Source organism: Apteryx rowi, unplaced genomic scaffold (genome assembly GCF_003343035.1).
Source record: "Apteryx rowi isolate R43461 unplaced genomic scaffold, aptRow1 scaffold_48, whole genome shotgun sequence".
Classification (NCBI taxonomy): domain Eukaryota; kingdom Metazoa; phylum Chordata; class Aves; order Apterygiformes; family Apterygidae; genus Apteryx; species Apteryx rowi.
Genome location: NW_020450738.1, coordinates 3,136,148 through 3,156,755, shown reverse-complemented (window position 1 = coordinate 3,156,755; position 20,608 = coordinate 3,136,148). Strand labels below are relative to the sequence as shown.

General features: G+C 39.3%; 1 protein-coding gene across 2 annotated transcripts in view; it reads left to right on the top strand.

Moving 5' to 3' along the window:
• Positions 1-8,014, top strand: part of PAPSS1 (3'-phosphoadenosine 5'-phosphosulfate synthase 1) — a 44,759-nt gene extending 36,745 nt beyond the window's left edge. For both annotated transcript variants that reach the window (XM_026078441.1, XM_026078442.1), the window contains one exon: positions 7,299-8,014. In XM_026078441.1, the coding sequence (XP_025934226.1) occupies positions 7,299-7,437 (139 nt within the window). In that variant the 3' untranslated portion in view covers positions 7,438-8,014. The remainder of the gene's footprint in view (positions 1-7,298) is intronic.
• The last annotated feature ends 12,594 nt before the right edge of the window (positions 8,015-20,608 follow it).

The window sequence follows — 20,608 nt, the reverse complement described above, 5'->3', positions numbered from 1 at the left end:
TTAGAGCTTGGGTGGGTGAAGCTAGCTGCATTTCAAGATAATCTATGTGATGATGAAAATGCAAAAGACTCCTGGACCATGTGGTGCTTGACTCTGTAAGGAGGAAGACAGGGAATAGAGGGTTGTTTGGAAACATGAGAGGATCAGTAGTAGATGAGGACTCTCGGGGTACAAAAAAGTGATGTTCATGGAAGTCACAGAATCACAGAATGGTTGAGGTTGGAAGGGACCTCTGGAGATCATCTAGTCCAACCCCCCTGCTCAAGCAGGGTCACCTAGAGCACCTTGCACAGGATCGCATCCAGGCGGGTTTTGAATATCTCCAGAGAAGGAGACTCCACAACCTCTCTGGGCAACCTGTTCCAGTGCTCTGTCTCCCTCACAGTGAAGAAGTTTTTCCTCATGTTCAGATGGAABTGTCTGTGTTTCAGTTTGTGCCCGTTGCCTCGCGTCCTGTCGCTCAGCACCACTGAAAAGAGTCTGRCTCCCTCCTCTTGACACCCTCCCTTCAGATACTTGTACACGTTGATAAGATCTCCTCTCAGCCTTCTCTTCTCCAAGCTAAACAGGCSCAGCTCTCTCAGCCTTTCCTCATAAGAGAGATGCTCCAGTCCTCTAATCATCTTTGTAGCCCTTCGCTGGACTTGCTCCAGTAGTGCCACATCCCTCTTGTACTGGGGAGCCCAGAACTGGACGCAGTACTCCAGATGTGGCCTCACCAGGGCTGAGTAGAGGGGGAGAATCACCTCCCTTTACCTGGCTCATGCTTAACTTGGTGTCCACCAGCACTCCCAGGTCCTTCTCAGCAGAGCTGCTTTCCAGCAGGTCAACCCCCAACCTGTACTGGTGCATGGGGTTATTCCTCCCCAGGTGCAGGACCCCGCACTTGCCTTTGTTGAACTTCATGAGTTTCTTCTCCGCCCACCTCTCCAGCCTGTCCAGGTCTCTCTGAATGGCAGCACAAAGTCTTTCCTGAGTTTTCCACCTATTTGGTGAAAAAGACAACATTAAAGTGTGCAGAAGAGGAYTGTATGTATGCATTGCTCTGCTTTTTTTGGTAATGGGTAACTCTTGATTTCTACTGTGCCATTCCCAATTCTTTGAGGCTTGGAGACTTGACAGCCAGCTATGCAATTCAGAAATCTGCCTTGCTAATAGATGCATGGGAGATTATAGCAAGCACTTCTTGCACGGATTTTCCTCACTGTTGAGCTATAGCTGAGATGTGTATCTCTTACCCACTGCCCCTGTGGCCTCCTGTTTCTACAATAACAGATATGTGTCATGATGCAGGCCTTTCCGGATGACTATAGAGATTAAATTATTGTTTCTGGTCTGGGTGAATTCCCATTTCCCGAGTTTTACAATTTTTGCCTTGTGGAAGCCCTGCAAGCCAGATCAGTATGATCCTAGTGCTATGAAATCAGAAGTGCTGCCCTGTAACCTGGTAACTGTGCCTGCCATGGATGAGTCATTCACCAGTAATCTGGTCATCCATAGTGCTACATCAGTTACCAACTGAGCAAATGCTGAATGGTTTTTTTTGAATGACAAGTGATGAGTGCATTGGCTACTGCAGGCAAAAGGCCCAAGTTTTCTAATTTCTTTGCTGTTGTTCTGTTCTGTTCACTGTGACTTGCACAATGTTGAGATGTCAGGGGACTATATGTCAGAAGGTTGGGAGCAGGAAGCTGAGTAGGAGATTGCTGTGGGAACAGAACTCTCTTTCTGGTTCCTGTATTTTCTAAGATCCAAACTGGTTAACACCCTGTGTCCTTGGTGGTCTAAATTCAGCCATCCCTGAAACAGGGAGCAGAAAGTGGTTATTCTCTCCCTAGGTGGTCGTCTTCTCTACTCTTTCAGGCTTCCGTCTTTCAGCCTGACTCCTCTGTCTGGGAAGGTGCTTGTGAGGCAGCCATAGCAGGCACTACCTGCCCTCTTTGGCATCTCTCTAACTTGGCAGAGTTGGACCCACACTTGGCATGGCAGCAAGGACCTCCAGAGGTTCCTGCAGTTGGGCTCTTTGCCGATGGTAGTAAATTTTCATTCTGCTCCTGAAGGCAGGTCCAAGCTGTGGGGAGGGAGGGAGAGGAATCTTTGGCTAGTAGTGAGCAGTTACCACAGGCTTGATCCCAGTACCAGAAAGGTCTCTGACAAGTTGGGGCTGCAACAACRGCAGTGGCACACAGTTGCTCTGCTTGTGACAGCTCTGAACATCCATGTGCAGCTTTTTGCAAGAAAGGTGCAGTACTTGCAGAATTCCACGTGTGCCTGAGGAGGTAGGTCTTCACATGCTGGATTGGTACTCGTTAGGTATGTGTCACAAGATACTGGGTAACAGTTTGAGACCTTCCTGTGGCTAAAGTGACCGTGACCTGAGGGCAAGCCTGGGAAATRCCAAGAAGCCTACCACTGCCCTCAGACTTAGTAATAAACTTCCACTCTCATTAGTGTCCTCCTGAGCATATGCTTTCCTTGGAATTTGAGTTGATCCAGTACCTCTGATTGGGAACAGCCTAGAGAACGTGATTGTTGGTTGTATGAGTTTTTGGGCCTCACTCTGCTGTTTGGTAGTGTTGGGCTTCTGTGGTGCTGTGTTGGGGCTGAAGTCACCTGGCAGCAGGTGTATCTGCATGTACACTTGTGTATAAGGAAAGGCAGAGATAACCCGCTTGCATTCAGGACTAATCATGGAGCATTGTGAGTGAGGACAGGGGGTAAGAAAAGACTGAAAAAGCCTTTATGCTAGCTGTGTAGTAACTGCAGTTACACAGTTGTGCACAAAGTTTAATTCTCATACATTCTGTTTGAAGTTACCTTTTAAAAGGTTAAGATCTGTGAACCATCAGTGACCTGAGACTATGTTAATATTTTAGCTCATGAAGCCACAATAATTTTTAAATTTTATATRGCATCTTAGAGCTAGGCTTAGCACCTCATGGAACCACAGCCTGAAAACACATTTTTGAAAAAGCTGTCTAAAACTAAGATCTAGGAAAGGGAGTTGAAAAATGCATTTGAAGTGATGTGAACTAGCACAGATAGAGCAAACTTCATTTTATTTTCCCTTTATCCAAGTTTGGATAATAAAAAAATAATCCCTTTTATTGCTGCTCAAAGTCAAAAAAGCAAGCCTAATCTAAGCTTCTGTAGGAAGCTTGAGCATTTCCACTTGCATAGAATTGTGAACAAATAGTACAGGTAGAAATTATATGTGAACAGTGCTTAGTGAATAGTCCCTTGCTTATTCTAACTTTTACCCTTCTAATTTCACAGAATTTTGGATCAGTATTTGAGTGTGGCCAAACAAGATTTGGAAAAATCTACAAAAAGAATTTCAGCTATGATGAAGTTCCAAATGAATGTCTTATCTGTGAGCCACAGATAGACTGAGGTGTCAAAAAAACCAACCAACCAAAAAAACCTCAGTGCTGAAACTCTTCTTCCCGCACCCCCAAGGAAAAAAAAATTACTGTGTTTCTTCATCTAAAAAGGCCTCTCAAACAGTTACCACAGACAAGTGTAATTTGGGATTGGTGGCTTAATAGTAATTGTTTGGGTGAGCAGAGATTCCTAAGACTTTACAGAAAGTCAGTCCTGCAAAATGCAGCCACAGACAGCTGCTGAGAAAAAACACAATTAAGAAAGGAAATTAATCTGGCAATTAAAAAAAACCCACAACAGTGTCTGGAAAAATGAATGTTTTTTCTGTCCTGAAAAAAATCACTGAGATCATGTTGGCTAAAAGAAACCCATAAGTAAGGTTACTGGAGCAGACTGTTCATACTTTCTGTAAAATAGGAATGAAGCATAGGAACAGAGGTGTTTATCACTTTGTTTATTTCTGGTACCTTTAATATGGTCATCAAGGCTGCTTTAATACTGTCCAGCCTTACTTAGAGGACAACTTTTCCAACAAAGGATATACTATTTCCAAATTTGTTTGGTGTAATGTCTAATTTTTAAAGTTATAGTAAGAGACTGAGATAGGCTCATTTGATTGTTCACCTTACTTCACATAAGTAAATTAAGGATTATTAGCTAATATTATGACATAATTTAGAATGTGATTAAAAYGCCATAGAAGCTCAGACTTAAACCTTCCTGCCAATCAGAAAGAAATTTCATTCACAGCAGGTAAAGGATTTGCTTTGCTTATATTAGTATTAAGCACATTATGTTCTGCTTTCACACGGAGTTTGTTCATAGTCAGTTAGGTTTTGAACCTAGCTGACACTAGCGAGCTCATTCAGCATGATGGGCGCTCCCAAGGCACCGTTACAAAGACTGACACTGTATGGGACAGCAATCCATTCTTCTTCTAGGCATTGTGCTCTAAGTCATGACTTGATGCTCTGAAGGAATTTTCAGGACTGAGGATTGCAGTTAAACTGAGAAGGCAAATTTAAATTCAGTAGAAATCCTTCTGAAAAGGGTTATAAGGTTAGATTTCACCCCATGTCGGATCCTGTTCAGGGAAGGTGAAGTTTAAGGAGGAAAACCATTAGAAGACTGAACCCCAGATAAGGACGTCTGTGAATTGTCCTAGGAATTAACTGGATCTGAAAGTTTACCAGCTGAATAGAACATGATAGTCACATTGAAGTCAAACCAGAGTGAAGCAATCATGTTGTTTTGTTTTCCATACCTTTGTCTCCAAAATACAATTTTTTTTTYCCCTCACAAATAGGCAATGCTGTGAATGAACTGTCTGTACTTTTATCCTGAATCTAGTATTTAAGAGTAATTTCTTAAGACCTTGAGGGCATCAGGCGTTGTCCCCCACAGGAATGGGAATTCCAGGAAGCTCATTTGCACAGTGCYAAATGCCCTAACATAAGGTCGGGGTCCCCAAGAATTAACTTGTCAGTACTCCATCTAGCTGAAATGACTGGTGTGAATGTGGGTTATACAAAGTGTGGGTTGGGAAGAGAAGTCTTCCATTAAGAAGTGCTCATCAAAGGCTCTTTGGCGTGCAGAAGGGCATACCAATAGGCATGTGAAATTTGGGAATCCTCTCGAAATTTTGACAGTGATCTTTAGTGCTCCCAAGTGAAAATGAGTCATGTAAGATGTATTATACTTAGATTAAAGTGGAAGGGAATAACTACTGAAGTGAAAAAACTTTCTTTTTTTTTTTTTCTTTAGTCACTATTAAGGTACCATATTGAGACTTTGGAGATGTGGCAGAGCCAGAAACCAACAGGTTTTCTATATGTCTGTGGGCATCTTCATACTGTAGCTTCCCACTTGCAAATTGGTCATAACTTTTTTCTTTTGTCATAAGAACTGTAAGGTCTTCAAATTTTTTGTTTCAAACACTAACTCCATCAGTGTTTGGGGCATAAAAAAGCATGAAGAGCTTTCTTCATTGCTGGGGTCCCTTGTAATGTTATAGTATAAATAACTATTGTATGCAAAAAAAGGAAAACCATTTAACAGATTAAAATATTAGTCTTTGTAAATGAAAGGAAGGAAAGAACCAATATATGAATTCTCAGTTTTCTGCACTTGGTTTATAGTCTCCTTTCAGAGTCTGATGTTCAGTTACAGCATGAATAGTTTGAAGATGAATTGAACAGCACTAAATCGTTCTTGTGTTATTGTGAACAAATCACTTAAGGTGATTTTATTGAAGCAAAGTTACAGTATGTGTCTAATTCTAATGTCTTGGCATCTTCATTTCACTTGTAGTGTGTGGGGGAAAGTTGTGTGTCTTTCTGAAACCTTATTGTCAGGGAGGGGCTAACATGTTTTTGGTGCTCAGACTTTGGTATTGCTACCATGCTGTGAAAAGCATGGAGAACCTTTATAGCATTTGCTTTACTGTTTTCTTTTCCAGATCAGCTGAAGACTTGAAATGTTATTTTCACTAGAAAATTAACCAGGACTCTCATTTCCCCCACATATTTTATGGAAGTAGTTCTTTGCAACAAAGGCAAAATATCTTCAAGCAGTAGTAGTGAACAGTAGGCATCTTCCTACCAAGGAGCAAAATTTGCAGGCACTCTTAATGCTAATGACATAACTCTCCTCTCCCCCCCCCCCCCCGGGCTTACATCTACTTTTTAAAGTTTTCATATTTATGTACTTTATATTTTGCAAAATTGAATCATAGTAAGGTTGGGTTTGTTTTTTTTGCCTTGCTGCCACATTTCTAGTAACCCAGAGTTCTGAATTGAGAGCCAGAAGAAGAGAGCATGCRTTGCACTGCTGCTATGTAAATGCATACCATCTAAATAAAAAAGTTATGAGGCTAATAGTTTGTGAAAGGGAACTGTGGAATGTTTTCTATATCTTGCTAATTTCCATACCCTACTAAGCATAGTTCAGCACTTAGAGCCAAATTCTGCCCTCTGTGCACACTTAGCTCTCATTTCTGTCTCAGGCATGTGCATCTGAGATCRATATTTGGCTTTTATTTCAAACAGACAAGTAAAGAATGAGTAATGGATACATGTTGCAAATTGAGCAAATGGCGTAAATAAAATTGCCATATTTAATTTAAGAATAAATCATTTTTGCTTTAGAACTCTTGGTAGAGTTCTGGCATTCTTGTCTTGGTTTGACTGTCTCACTACCTGTGAGAAGTAGGAGTTTAACTTGACTGGAGCTTTTGCTGCTTGTCTGAGATACTTGAGAAGTTAATTTACATTGTCGTGTCAATAAATGACAATAATCCTGAGTCAGGTTCATTTGTACATCTGTCCAACTGAATTCTGTCCTTTTTGGAAAGATTCTGAGGCTTTTTACTTTCTTGCCTTCTCTGAGGGTTTTCCTGCCTTCCTTGTTATGCTTTTCCCAATTCTCTGGTGTCACCAAAATGAGCTTCTTCAAGCAGCATGGAGTGCTGGACTACCTCCTTGGCAGGAGGAGAAGGGGATGCAGAATAGAATGGCTGTTATTTGGCACAGGACTGAGATGGGAGGTGGAAATGGTTCTCCCTTGACAACAGTTCCCTCTTTCCTCATAGAGGGAAGATAGGCCAGATGGAAGCACAGACTAGATTCAGCCCAGAGGATATCAGTTGGACCATGCTGCTAACCTCAGGAATTATCAAAGTTGTATATTGTAAAGGGTGTATATTCTAAAGATTTTCTGGTGTTGCTAGCCAAATGTCTGGAAATGACAGTTGCTATCCAGCATTATACTCCCAAGATGAAATTTTATTCAAGTATCAGAAAAGAGGAAGAAATATGAGCAAATCTGCCTGCAGATCCAGCTTTTTAAGTACATTCTTTTTTTCTTTCCCCCTCTCCTTTCCCTCTGTCTCCTATCCCCCACTCCTACTCTCCCAGCCATGAAGACTTTGAATTTATATCAGGGACCCGCATGCGCAAGCTGGCTCGAGAAGGACAGAACCCACCGGAAGGCTTCATGGCTCCCAAGGCCTGGACTGTGCTGACAGAATACTACAAATCCTTGGAGAAGGCTTAGGCCTCTTATTAACTGCAGATCAACCTTTGACGCCTGATTTATTAACAAGAAGGGGACCACACAGTCACTATTTGTGTTGCTTTGTTGTGGTGTCTGTCAGGAAGTTCTTCKCTGAAAACAGACTCTCTCTCCCTAACTTAGCATCATTCTTTGACTGTCCTTATGGGTTCTATTATGTCCTGGCACCTAACTAACTGCTGGTTTTAATGTCTTCTCTTTTATTACAGTTAATATTCTTGCAGTAGGATTTTTAACTCTTGTCTTTTTTTATATTTTACTGCCTCTGTCCTATGAGTTCTGTGGCTGTTAAATTGATGCAGCTTTTTCACATGTTATTTAAACTGTTAGGTAGTTTTTGGTTTTAATAGTTTGTAGGAGAAAATGTAACAGATCCTTTATGATGGATAGATGCTCTCTACGTGGAAAGAGTAAATAAGTTTTAAAACTGTTGTAAAAGTATACTAGATCTTTTTCTCATCAGCATCTCCAGAAACATTTAACATTAATTCCTAGCTATGTGTAATCAAAAAGCAGAGTTCTTTATGCAGTGTAATTAAACTTTTTATTTTTTGCTTTCTTTGTTTAGTTTTGGAGTTCATTGAGTTGTCTGGTACTTTCCTTCTGCTGTGGACCAGTAAAGTCAGAGAAGATGGTCAAGTGATGACTAAAAGAAAATATCTAGTTTTCCCTTTTAATAGATAACTAATCCAGAGTTTATTTTAATTTTTTTCTATGTGCTTGTTGACATGGATGTAACATGTAGTCAGGAGGGGAATGTTCCGCTCATTTGATTTTTAACTCTTGCCAGTGTTGGGTGCCAGATATACTTGTTGAGCCAACTACAACTTAAAAAAAAGTACGGGAGACACTGGGGAAAAAAAAAAAATCTTTAGACCTTGGCAGTTCCTGTGGTACAAATGCTTAGTCCTGAAGATTAATGCAATGAAATTGCATTGCTCCAAATGCAATGAAAGAATAATTTGTTCTTGGTTCAGTTTTGCTTGCCTGAAAGACAAAACCTATGTACTTACAGGATTCTGTAAAAATCCCGAAGCTGGTTAAATTAGTATGTGGAACACTAACTGCTAAAGGAAAATGCACAAAATGAAAAGTAAAATACTTCTGTAATTTTTTTTTGTTAAGTATAAAATAGCACCTATCTATTGGGATCTTTTCAAGCATTTGTGTGTTATCAGTGGAACAGTCATAAACCGCTTGCCCCATTAGATAGGAACTTTCCCTTACCCTTTTCACTGAAACTTACTTTTTTTGTTGTTAAAGAGTTTATACAGGAGAAACCAATTCAATTATTTTTAGCATATTGATACAGGCCTGCTATTGAGCCTGAATGAAACACATGTTCATCTAGCTTTTGCGGGGGGAGGTGCAGTGGGACGCACCTATGTAATAAATGAGATGAATAGTACTTGCAGTCTTTGTTTACTTGTACACAGTAGTATTTGAGACAAATGCTTTGAGTATGATTTTCTTTTCCTCCTGTGTTTCTTTGAAGAGTTATGTAGCAAGTGTTTTTTAATGGGATTTATACCTCTGTAAAAGAGGCAAGAAAGTAAGATGGAGTTGGGAGAAGTCAAGAGGCAGGCATACATTTCAGCTAACCACATCAGTTACTTAAGACTGCTTTGGGGATGTGCAGCTTATCACTTCAGAATCGCTGAACAGATTTTCTTCAAAATCAACTTTCTTTTTCGATTGTATCAGTATATAGGACATACAAAATCCAGAAGACAGAGCAAGTTCCCCTGTGTGCAGCTCTTCATACAAAACTTCAAATTTAAGTGTGAAGGTGAACAAGAGTGATCAGCTGCTAAAATGTGATTTGCTGTTGGAAGTTGGAGCTTGGACTCTTTGCTGTCAGGTTTGATTCTTCTGCTAGCTATGATGTAAGATAACGTTTTGGCAGAATGGTAAGCACAGATGAAAGTGCARAAGTTAACATTTAAAAAAATGCCATTTGCATGATATGAAGTAAAGTCCATAAAATAAATGGGAGTGGTGAACATTAATATGAATCATCCTGTAGAGTTCATTTAGAAGCAGTAATGCCTGAAGGCAAATAAATAGAGTGATGACAAGAAACTCTAGTTTTCTTACTTAGCCAATTTGATGCTGAGGCTCTGTGATGGTACTTCTTGAGAACTGTCCTTGCAGGGCTCTGTATTTAAGAAGCTTTCAGATTTATTCTAACTTTAAGCCAATAGCTGTGACATTCCCGGTGTAATGCTGATTAAGAACAGGACAGGAGCATATGGTGGATTTGTTGGCAGAACTTGCTCTATGCAACAGCACTTTCTCATGGCATGTRCGTATTTTCATTGTACAGTTCTAACTTTCCCTTTTGTCTAACTGCCTCTTGTAAGGAAGTTGTACTTATGTGAAAGGGCTACCCCAGAAATAATTTTTTTGCCAGTGTCTCCCTTTTCTCTAGATTTTCTCTGCCTTACCTTAGTGGGTAGTAGCATCAGTTGGTCAATCCTAACATTGTTTTTCATAGTAGGTTCGACATTACTAAGGTGCTGTGGCTTTTGAGGCTTTTCTGAGACTAAAATTGGATGTCTTCCAGGACAAAGCAACAGGACTAATGAGGTAATGGTGGATACACCCAACCTATCTATTCTCAGACCTGTCTTCCCACACCTGCGCTTTCACCAAAGGAAGAGAAATGACCTAAAGGATATGCCAGTGTTCCCTCCCACCCCCCGCCTTCTACATCTACCTTGATCTTCCTTACAAATGGTCCTTTCCCTGCTGCTCTTGCACAGGATAAAATATGGCTATTATCCCATGCTTTTTGTGCAGTCCCAGGATGATGATTGACTTCTAGATGATCATTCTAATGTATTGAGCATGTGATGTACAAAAGTAATAAGACCCTTGATCCATATGATGCAAGGACAGTGTGAACCCAGCTTTCCAAAATACAGAAGGATTAATGAGGTAGGTGGAGATCACCAAACCCTAATACTTGGGGTTAAATAAGTGCTACAAAATTACTGCATCGCCTAGGTGAAATGATTAGTTCCAGATGACTGATTCCCCCAGTACATATAAGCAACTTGAGRAAAAGGCAAGAGTTCTCTGTAAAGAACCACAAGGCTGCGAATTTTTTGTGTGTCGTCTTCCATATGCCTATGTTTGACTAACGTGAATATTCAGGGTGACATTTCAGGTCAGGATCTGAGGGTTAAGATGGAAAAATAGTTGATAAATGCTGAGGATGCTAGCTTCTAGCTGATTTTTTTTTTTTTTTCAGTAGGGGATCTAAACACTACCAACTCAGAAATACATCAGACATTGGAAATGTAGGATGAATAGGTCACAATTTTTTTTTAGACGCAGTTTGGAGGTAACCAAGCTTCTACATCTGGAATAATTCAATAAAAGTCAGGAGGGGGAGGAAACAAATTGAAGTCTTGGATGCAAGATGGAGGGTGGGCATGGAAATAGAACAGGACTATCATGGAGCTGTGTRGCCAGTACTGTAATTGGTTCAAGTGTGGACTTCCCTTGCATTTCTTATTTCCTTAACTTTGAGCAAGTTCCACAGGTGGAGCACATGGAGGTTTAAACTTGCTGCCTTTTTATGCTACAACAGGCAAAAAAATTACCTTGAACATCCTGACCAAATACTAACAAAGTAGTCCAAATCCTTTTTCCTTCCTGAAGGATTAAAGGTGTTAATCAGGATCACCCTCCCTTTTTAAAGTTGCCAACTTCAGACAAGTATGTGTGTGTCTCTTTCAGTATTTACACACACCCTTTGTATCTTCACTCACGAACTTCTAAGCTTTTATGCTAGACACAGTAGGAACAGAGAACAGAGCTCTCGTCTCTGGTATTAATTAGCTTCACTGTGAGTTGGAAGACAAGTTTACTGCTTCCATGGCATAGTCTCTAAAGACAGGGAATGGAAAAGTCAGTCCTTCCATTAATATAGGAGAATCCACAGGAAAAAATGAGTTGGAGTCTGAATCTGTGTTTAACTTTGCAAGGATGTCTGTTTATCCCTCTACAGGAATTGGATTTACTGTGATACCTGAACACTGGTAAGAAGTGTGAAGGAATGGTATTCCAGTCCTCAAAGCTGGTACAGAATCCTTCACCACCACCCATAAAATAATTGGGACTTTAGCCTAGAGTGAGTTAGCTAAATTGAATGCTGGAATAAAAGCAACTTGATAGCTCAGAATCAATATTTTTGTTCTGGCTTATGAATTGATCTCAGGAACTTRCTTACCAAAACTCCTGATTTAGATGCTGTGAAAAAGGAGTGTGACACTAGTTCCATTTCTTTCATATTTAGAGCTTTATAAGACAGACCAGAGAATGTAGGTTGCCAAGGGTAGCTTTAAAGCCTGCCATGGCCAGTTTGTTGGATATGAGAGTTCTTTGCTGGCAGGGAAGCAGCTGTTAGGGAAACATGATTTAAAGAAAGACTGTGCTAAGGTTTCTGCTCAGCTGTGTTGTTTTACCTTGAAGGAAGCCTGAGGGCTGGAATAGCAGGGCCTCTTTTAAATTTGCTTTCTCATTTCACGAAAAACTTTGTTTTGATTATGAATAAAGCTGGATTTTTTTTACTGGGCTTTTGAAGTGTTCATTGAAGGGTTTTCTTTGTCTCCTGCAAGCTTTGTGTTTGCTCTTGTGATATTAGGGTTCTTTTTACCTGTATCCCTTTTCATTTTATTTAGTCGTTATTAAAATTGCTTTTTTCTTCTTTATGGGAAGGTATATATACTCATGAGCCAGAATCATTCCTGCAACATTTCCGGAACTGTCTGCCCTAGAAAACTCATCTTGATATCATTTTGAAGTTAAAGGGGGAAGGCAACCTCACTGAAAGCTAGAAGACAGTGCTTTAAAGCCACATCTGGAATTCTTAGACAATAAATGGCTCCGACGTAAAACAGAATACAGAGATTTTATATGCCATAAAGCTCAAGGAGTCTTGAATTCAATGTAAGGACTGTCACCTGACCTTCATGTTAAAAACCAGCACCACCACACTTTGAAGTATGACTACAGTCGTACTTCAATTTGTGTATGTGTAGAAGGAGGAAAAAACCCTCATCTTTTTCAGCATAACCTTCAGTGGGGTGCAAAGAGTGCCTGAATATTTCTTTCATCCTCTGCAAACAAAGCAGTTTTGTCTGTGGAGTCCTACACTCAGTCTAAATTGCATATCATTTAAAAAAACAAAACAAACCCAAACTTCTTGCCATTCGCACTTACTTTTGTCTCATAACAGCAATTATGATGTCAAGTAAAAGGCTTGCAGTTCAGGCTGTGAGTCTTCAGTTTTTCCTGAGCACCTGCAGATCTCCAGACTTTCCATCCAGATGACCTGTGTCTGAACTTCTGTGGTCTAAATCAATAATTTCTGTGAAGATTGATAGTGAAATTTGTTGCAAAAATTGTGATGAGATAGACGAGACCAATATCCATATGTTAATGCTGTCTGAACAGTGTTTGTGAATTTTATGTAGTACAAAAGACAAAGTTTCATTCAAGAGGATAAATCTACCATTCTAACTCAGAAACGTTTCTCTGATTTCAGTAGGCCTGACTCAGAGAATGAGAAAATATTTAGGCCTTCATACTGTTAACTTGATTTCATTGACAGTCTTCTCAAAGACTTCAGTGGGAGCAAAAGAGACTCCTTGACTCTTAAACATTGGACTCAAAAGTGTTGCCCACCACAGAATGGTAGACTGCAGTCTGATAGTCTGTGGAAGGTTGTTTGCAGGACTGATCATATGACAGTGAGTTTTCTTTCTAGAATGTGAACACAATATTCTACAACCTGTGAAAATGGATATTTTGATCATTTGATTCATTTGTTTCCAGACAATGCAGACAATCATGAGTCAAGATCATGTTTAAAGCATATCTTTCCTCTAGGAAAAAGGGTAGTACTATTATAGTTTATATTTAAATGATAAAATRTGAAGGATCCAGCATGATAATTATATGACCAAAAATTTCCTGTCATACTGTGTGACAGTAGAGCAGTAAACCTGCCATCAGAGTCAACATCAAAAATACTGTTCAAAATGCTAAGTGCTATTGGCACTTCATTAGAGACAGTTATTTATAACTCCTTTGTTCATTATTTCTTTGAGGGGAAAAATACTGCTTCTTCTGAAAACTGAAAATCTGCTTGCCTTACTTGGTAGCTAGAAACACTTTGAATAACAGTGATTCTTAGTTTTTACTGTTTTGCTTCAAGTTTTTCTAATGCACATTCCTGAGCTCCACAGTGAAAGGGCTTTGCAAGAATATTACATGTTTAAAATTTTTCTTTGTCAACATCCTTCTCTAATTATAGTAGTTTGATCATTTTTCTCCTCTGGAAAAAGTCTTATAAAGGGCAATCTTATAGAGATTGGGTACAAAATTTTCATCAGCTAGTGAACTACTATAGCTGATTTCCTTTTCGTACAAGCCTTTGGCTCAGTGCTGTCCTTTATTCATGTTGGGTGGATTTCTTGTGAAACACTTCTTGTGCTGGAGAAAAGTATCATTTCAGGGAAAGATGCTGAGTTARTGATGGACAATTCCAGGATAGCATCATTGAAACACTGACAATAAAAAGTCTGCATCTTGTAATATGTAATTCTTTCAAAAGAATATCGTGCCTTTTCTGTAATCATTGTTGGGATATATATGGAAATTCAAAGCACATCTGAAAGATGTGTAGAAAGAAATGAATGTTCTTTGGTCAGGGGGTTTCTGGAAAGAAATAGGCAGCTGCTTTTTCACATTTTAGTGTGCTTAAAAAAAAAAAAAGAAACAAAACCCCTGACCTACCCAGTTCCTTACTTACAGATATGACTTGATGGGTAAGAACTTGCATTCTTTCTCTTTAACTCAGACAGTTGTGTCTTCAGTTGGAGCATTTTGGTGAATTTTTGCAATGAACTGAAAATAATGATCTATCTAGACCAATCCTCTGTAGGACAGTTTCAAACAAGGGCAATTCATCTTTTTGTTTAAACATGCTAATTGACTTTCATCTCTATATAAGTTGCAACAGCTCCTCATTTCAGGCTTTTCTACATAACCATGTAACTAATCAAAGAAAATTCAGCCTTTTTGCCCATTCTTGATTTGACTATTATCCTACAAGCATCTGTAGATMTTGGAACTAATGCTGAGGAAGTAGACACCTTTCAAAATTGGTTTTGTGAAGTTGACTCTGGAGGGCATCAGCTTAGCTTTAATCTTTTTAAAATGTGAGCTTGAAGAAAGATCTGGCTGACTGCGGAGAAACCATGAATCTGATTGCGCTGAGTCTGCAGGGTATGCGCTAATTTTTCTCTTTACATCTGTGACTGAAAGTTGGAATACAACTAGAAAAGTTCTGCTCACCAAAACCCAGGAGTCTGTGTGCCTATGTATATCCCCGGGAAGGCTGCTACTATTGTGAAGAATTTCAGCATTGAAGATGACTTGATGCAGCACGAGTTTACTATCCCTTTCATGGTTGCTATGGAATTTTCAATGTCTGCTCAATCTCCATGTGCAATTTTAATAAAATGTATGCCCATAGTGCATTCCACTCTTGTATCTTTTCTTCCTTTTCTCATAAAAGTATTCTGTTACTCTTTCAGGCTGAAAATTTTCTTGTACTTGGATGTAACAAGGGAGGCATCACAGCTTACAAGGGAACTCCTGCAGTTTATAGTTTTGTCAGCTTTGAAAAATATGGGAGAAGGGGCTGCGGTGTGTTCTGTGGCAAGGGAGTTTTTGATTTTGATCAGGGTTTGTACACCAGTGGCTGCAGGTTTTTTTGGGTTGTAGACTACTACAGTGTTGGTTGGTTTGTTTGTAGCAAGCATTAGTCAGCCTATAATCTTGCTTTTATTTAGTTATCTTCTGTGGTTCCCTTAATGGTAGTCTGTGGGCCATTCTGGGAATTGCAGCTCACAAGTTTAAAACTATTGCTCTAAAATAATTGTTAATAAGTTTTCATGAATTYTATCTATACAAAATTACAAAGTATGGATGCATTTAAAGAAACAAGATTAAAAATAAAGGATAAGAATAATAAAAGGATAGTAGATGGAATGTGCAGTATCTGAATGGCTTGTATATTCCTGTTTAGATTAAACTCCATTTTATTCATATCACCTACAAGAGAGTTGCTGATATACACTGGCTGTCTGGATTTGTACACTACCACAAATGCAGGTAAGAACCCAGTGAAAGGTAGGACAGCAGCTCCAGAAGAACCAAGGCTGAGAAGGCAGCATCCAAAGGAATGCCCTTAGATTAAAGAAGCGGAGCAGAAGAGGAACTGAAACCCTGAAACTTGGGCCTTGAATGTCCTGTAAATTAGATATGGAGGTGAAGCCAAGGGAAATGCCATAGTTTTCTATGCTGGAATGTTCGTTACGCACGTAAAATGTTGAACCTTGTTGGTGTAGGAAGAAATCGGGTTGAGTACTGCTGTTTTTCCTCTTGCTTTTTTTCATTGGAAAAGTAAACGTCTGCCATTTGGGTGCTGCCTTAACTTGTCTGCTTTGGGATTATGGCTTGGACTTGGCAGCACTGGCTTTCATACTTGGGGCTTACCTGGACTCCAGCTACCTTTTTGGGCCTGAAAGAGTTAGTTTTCTTTGGACTTTCAGCTGCTTTCTTCACTGTAGCAGCTGCTGACTCTAACTTGGCTTTGCAGCCAGTGTTCTTGGGTTTCCTGAGGGCACTTTCAGTGAGCTTTGCCATTTCTGCTTTCTCCAGGGGATATTTTCCTGGTCCAATCTGTTTGTTTTTGTTCTGATGGCCTCCCCCCTGCCCACAGCTTGTATTTGGGAACTGAAAGCAACAGTTCTGTACCATGAACCAAGGTGCGCTAGTTCACCAGTTCTCTATGCCTCTGTTTGCTGCTGCTGGTCATGTTGCAGCTTCCAGCTAAGAGCCTTTCTTGAAAGAAGTGAGGGAGACTCCTTTGTGGTCTTTGGAAGTGAACGCTGCCTGGATGATCACCTTGCTCGTGCTGGGATCAGAAGGCTTGAGAGTTTTCAAGCAGTCTGGTGCTGTCCTTAACTGATGCTGTGAGAGCTGCGACTCCAGAAACGACAGTGGGGCAGTACTAGAGTCTCAGTTTTTTCCATATGAGGGAGAAACAGTTCTTTTGATGTATCCAGAGAAATGGTAAAGATAGTTACAATTACTTGCAACCGCTCTGCTTCTCTCTATGCTTGTATTGATGGAACACCAAGTGACAAGTGCCAAGCCCACTGAAGGAATTTGTGCCAGATCTGGAAACAGAGCACAGCAATTATTTGTACCCCCCCCCCCCGGCCATGATACATTACTTTGTTAGTACACACGATCAGAAAGGCTTCCAGCAAGGGGAAAAATGAGGAAAAATAATATGAGCTTTTCAGAGCTTAAGAGACATAGAGGCTGCAGAAATTTGGAACTGGGCACATTTTAGCTGCGCAACCCTGGGGCAATGGTTAAGAAAATGAGGAGCTCTGTATTATGCTTTTCTCTTAACATCTCGTAGTGAGAGTTATCTCATCTTTTGACCTGTCCTCTCCATTGTTCTGTATTTTGTTTTCCCTAATACCTACATGATGAGCAATGTGGATCAAAGAGATTAAACTTTGTCTGCTATTAATCTCTTATGCAGGCCCTGGTTCTTTGGTATTTTAAGGTAAAATTATTATAACAGTGAGGAAAGCCTCCTAGTTTGCAGTGTGATGCAATTAAGCTGCATCTGGTAGCACTTCATTTGCAGAAATGTTCACAGACTGTTCTAACATCATCCATGGTACTGATGCACAAACGAGGAAGTAATCAAAAAGGCATATTCATTACAGGCTCCACTGGAAACAAAGAGCAAAAGAAAAGCCTGCAGTTCTCCAAGCAGAAACCTACCAATCCTGTAATGGGTGCTGGGGGATGGGGAACATTAAAGCTTCAAACCAACATAGATAAAAGACTGAAGGAATTAAATGTTTTAACTAATATTAGTCTTAATCAAGGTTCTTTGTTCAAGGGTTGATTGCCTGAAAGTTGCAAGATCAAGCTTGTTCAAACAACTGGGTATCACTATTCCTTGTTTTAAAACTAGCTCTCAATTATTTGAGAGCTGCTAAACTTATTTTATTTTAGTCAACCGCACTTTTAAATTGTGAGAAGACAGAAAAGTGCCATCTGAAAATGGTAAGCTTCTTACTGTTTTACGCTTTTCCCATATTATCTGATGCAATGAGTATTTTCAATCTGATCTGAAATGTAAAGCTGAATCTGCAGATTGATAGTTATTATGTGTGAGCATGTCTATGAGCTCTTGTCATAGTCTCTCTGTGGAACAGTTGTCCCTGTACTAATTAGAAGATGTCATTCCCAATGGGGTGATGGCAAATCTGCCCTTATTGCTTATGCTCTGGGATTAATTTAATGGATGCAGTGGTGAATGCTACACAGAGGTCTGTGAGAACGTGCTGCTATGGGAACAGCAAGCTTAGCGTGTTCTTTCTTCCTTTGGTAGACTTCCAAACCGCTTGGACCTTCTTTCTGTTGCAGTCTGTGCTGGCAGATACCCTCTTATGTTCTGAGGTGAATCTAGTCCCTGGCAAACTCATTTCATAAGTGCATTGCGGTTTTGCTGCAAGAGTCAGTCCTTGACCTTTTCATGACACTGCTGAATGGGCCTTGCTGTCTTGTGTATTAGAATGACTTAATTAGAAGATTGGAATATTGACTGAAAACTTCAGCAGTTACTGAGCAGTTTTTCCCCTTCCATCCTATTTAGTAAAACTGAACATTCTCCATAAATATGTGTATAAGAATAAAAGTCCCCTTTGCAGAGTTCTGCTGAACAAACAGGGCTGTAATGGTCTTCCCCAGAATTAAACACCAGCCAGACCTGCTATTCATGTGACGCACTTATTTGTATTTGCTCTGATCTTTTGCCCAAATGAAACAGCAGGAACTGCACGGGATTTAATTACAGGCTTATTTAAGCTTTCTTTTATGCAGACAGTTGTAGAGTGTGTATTTGAGTAGAAATTCTGAAACACGGTCCTTTCTGCTCTCCATCTTCTCTTCTTATGAAAGAAGTATCTAGCCACCAGTGTTTGGTTTCTTGTTTTTTTGTTTGTTTCCCTCTGGTGGAAGCCTATGTTTAGTGTAATGACATCAAGCTATTACTGTCATAAAATAATTCAGTGAATTAGTTTTCCTTTGTCTGTAAGTCCTAAGTAAAAATATTTGCGTACTGATTTGTTTGCTTCTGAGGTACCAAATTTTATAGTGTTCTGTTTCATCTTAAGGAATTCTTATTCCCCAGAGTGTGAAGGGTGTAAAATTAGACTGGATTCATCTTTCTACTGTTTGATATGGTTAGTTTAAATCATATTGTAAATATTAAAAATAAATAATAAAATTCTGTTCATTTGAATCAGTTATTTGAAATGATGTAGGTTTAATGCTCAGCTGTTTTTCATCCCTCTTAAGAAGAACTTGTCACATCCAACTTCTGTCACTTCTGAGTTCTCTGGATTTATACCTAAAAGATATTTATCCTCATCAGTCATTACCCAGATTGTTTTACTTGTGTGGCTTAAGTTCAGTTAACATTAAAAACAGACATAAAACTTCAGCTGTCGTTAGAAACAAACAAATTTTTCAGACTGAACTTGCATTCAGTTTTCATCTTATAATTTCTCTTTTACTGGGGATGTGCACCAGAAATGCTAGCTTGTTTCCACAGGACAAGCTACCTTCTGGTGAGCAAGGTATATGGAGAGATCTTGTTACTAGATGAGTTTTATCCTAACTTCTGGTTAAGAGGTGAGTTTATTACTGTTTCTTTACAGTCTGAAGAATTAATTGAGTAGAGTTCTAGTGCTATGTGTTATTTAATAGGAATCACATTGTGGGAAATACAATAGAGGGTCCTTTTTAAAAAGTCTGTGTGTAATGTAAAGCAAGATTTTTTTTGGATAATGAGGTGACAATTGAGAGGCATATATTTRATGTTCATATTCAAGAGGTCTTTAAGTATTTGTGTGTGTTTGTATATACATATCTATACATATATAGAGAGAAATGTGAAAAGAGAGAAAGTATCTTAACCACACCATATGTTTCCATTGAGTCTCATCTGTTTTCTTCAGTGACAAAGCCACATATTATCCTTTTTAGTATTGCAGGCCAGTGCAGATATGGAAGGATGAGCTGTACTCCATGCTGCTTACTCAGCCAAGCAGTTGCATACAGTCTGGTTATTTTGTGCAGAGGACAGGTGCATAGACTCTGACAGAAATAACATTATATGATTTTTTTTAATTTATTATTATTTTATTTTATTTTTATTTTTTAGATCTTGTGTTATTGTTCTTCTGCTGGCAGTTGGGAAAAGATTTATGCCATGCCCCCAAACTTAACATATTGAAAATCAATAGTATGAAGATCAATGAGGAACAGCAAATAGGATGAATCAGTATCTTTTTCAGGGTTGGAACATTTCTTTGAGATTAAAGGAGCATACAGAATATTATCTGAAGCACTTTCAGGTTACTCACTTTAGTTATCAAAGTTATCTAGCCAAACTTCTAGGCTCCTTATATTGTCGACAGAGAGCAAGAGAGACGCATAGTTGATTCAGAATGCCAACTCTGTCTTGAATTGCCCTCTGAAGGTGATTTTTCTTCTTGCTGGCTATACAAGGATAAAAGAGGCTAGCCGTCTAATGTGACCTTATAAATAGGTACCTATTTAGGTATAGGTATCTAAAGCTAGAGAAGAATATATTTGTCCTTTAAGAGAGCTGCATCTTGTGTTAATGAGTAGTGATATTCCCAAAGTCAACACACAGTGAGACTGATCTCTAAGGATAATCATGAAATGTTTGTCCTTCTTATATCCAATTTTTGGTTTTAGCCATCTTTAATTTTTGAAAGCATTAGTAATACAACAATCAGCTTGTTTGAAAATTTATTTAGCTCTCTTCCTCCTTCCTTTTCAGCAGTCAAAGACAGTATAACACCTATGGGGTTGGAAATGTGATCTGTCATAGTGTATATTTTCAACCCCCCAAATTGATAAATATGTAAGAAACAAAAGATGAATGGATGAAAAGCTGCACTTCCTTCCCACACCCCAACTGGAAATTGCAGCATGGATCTTCATTATT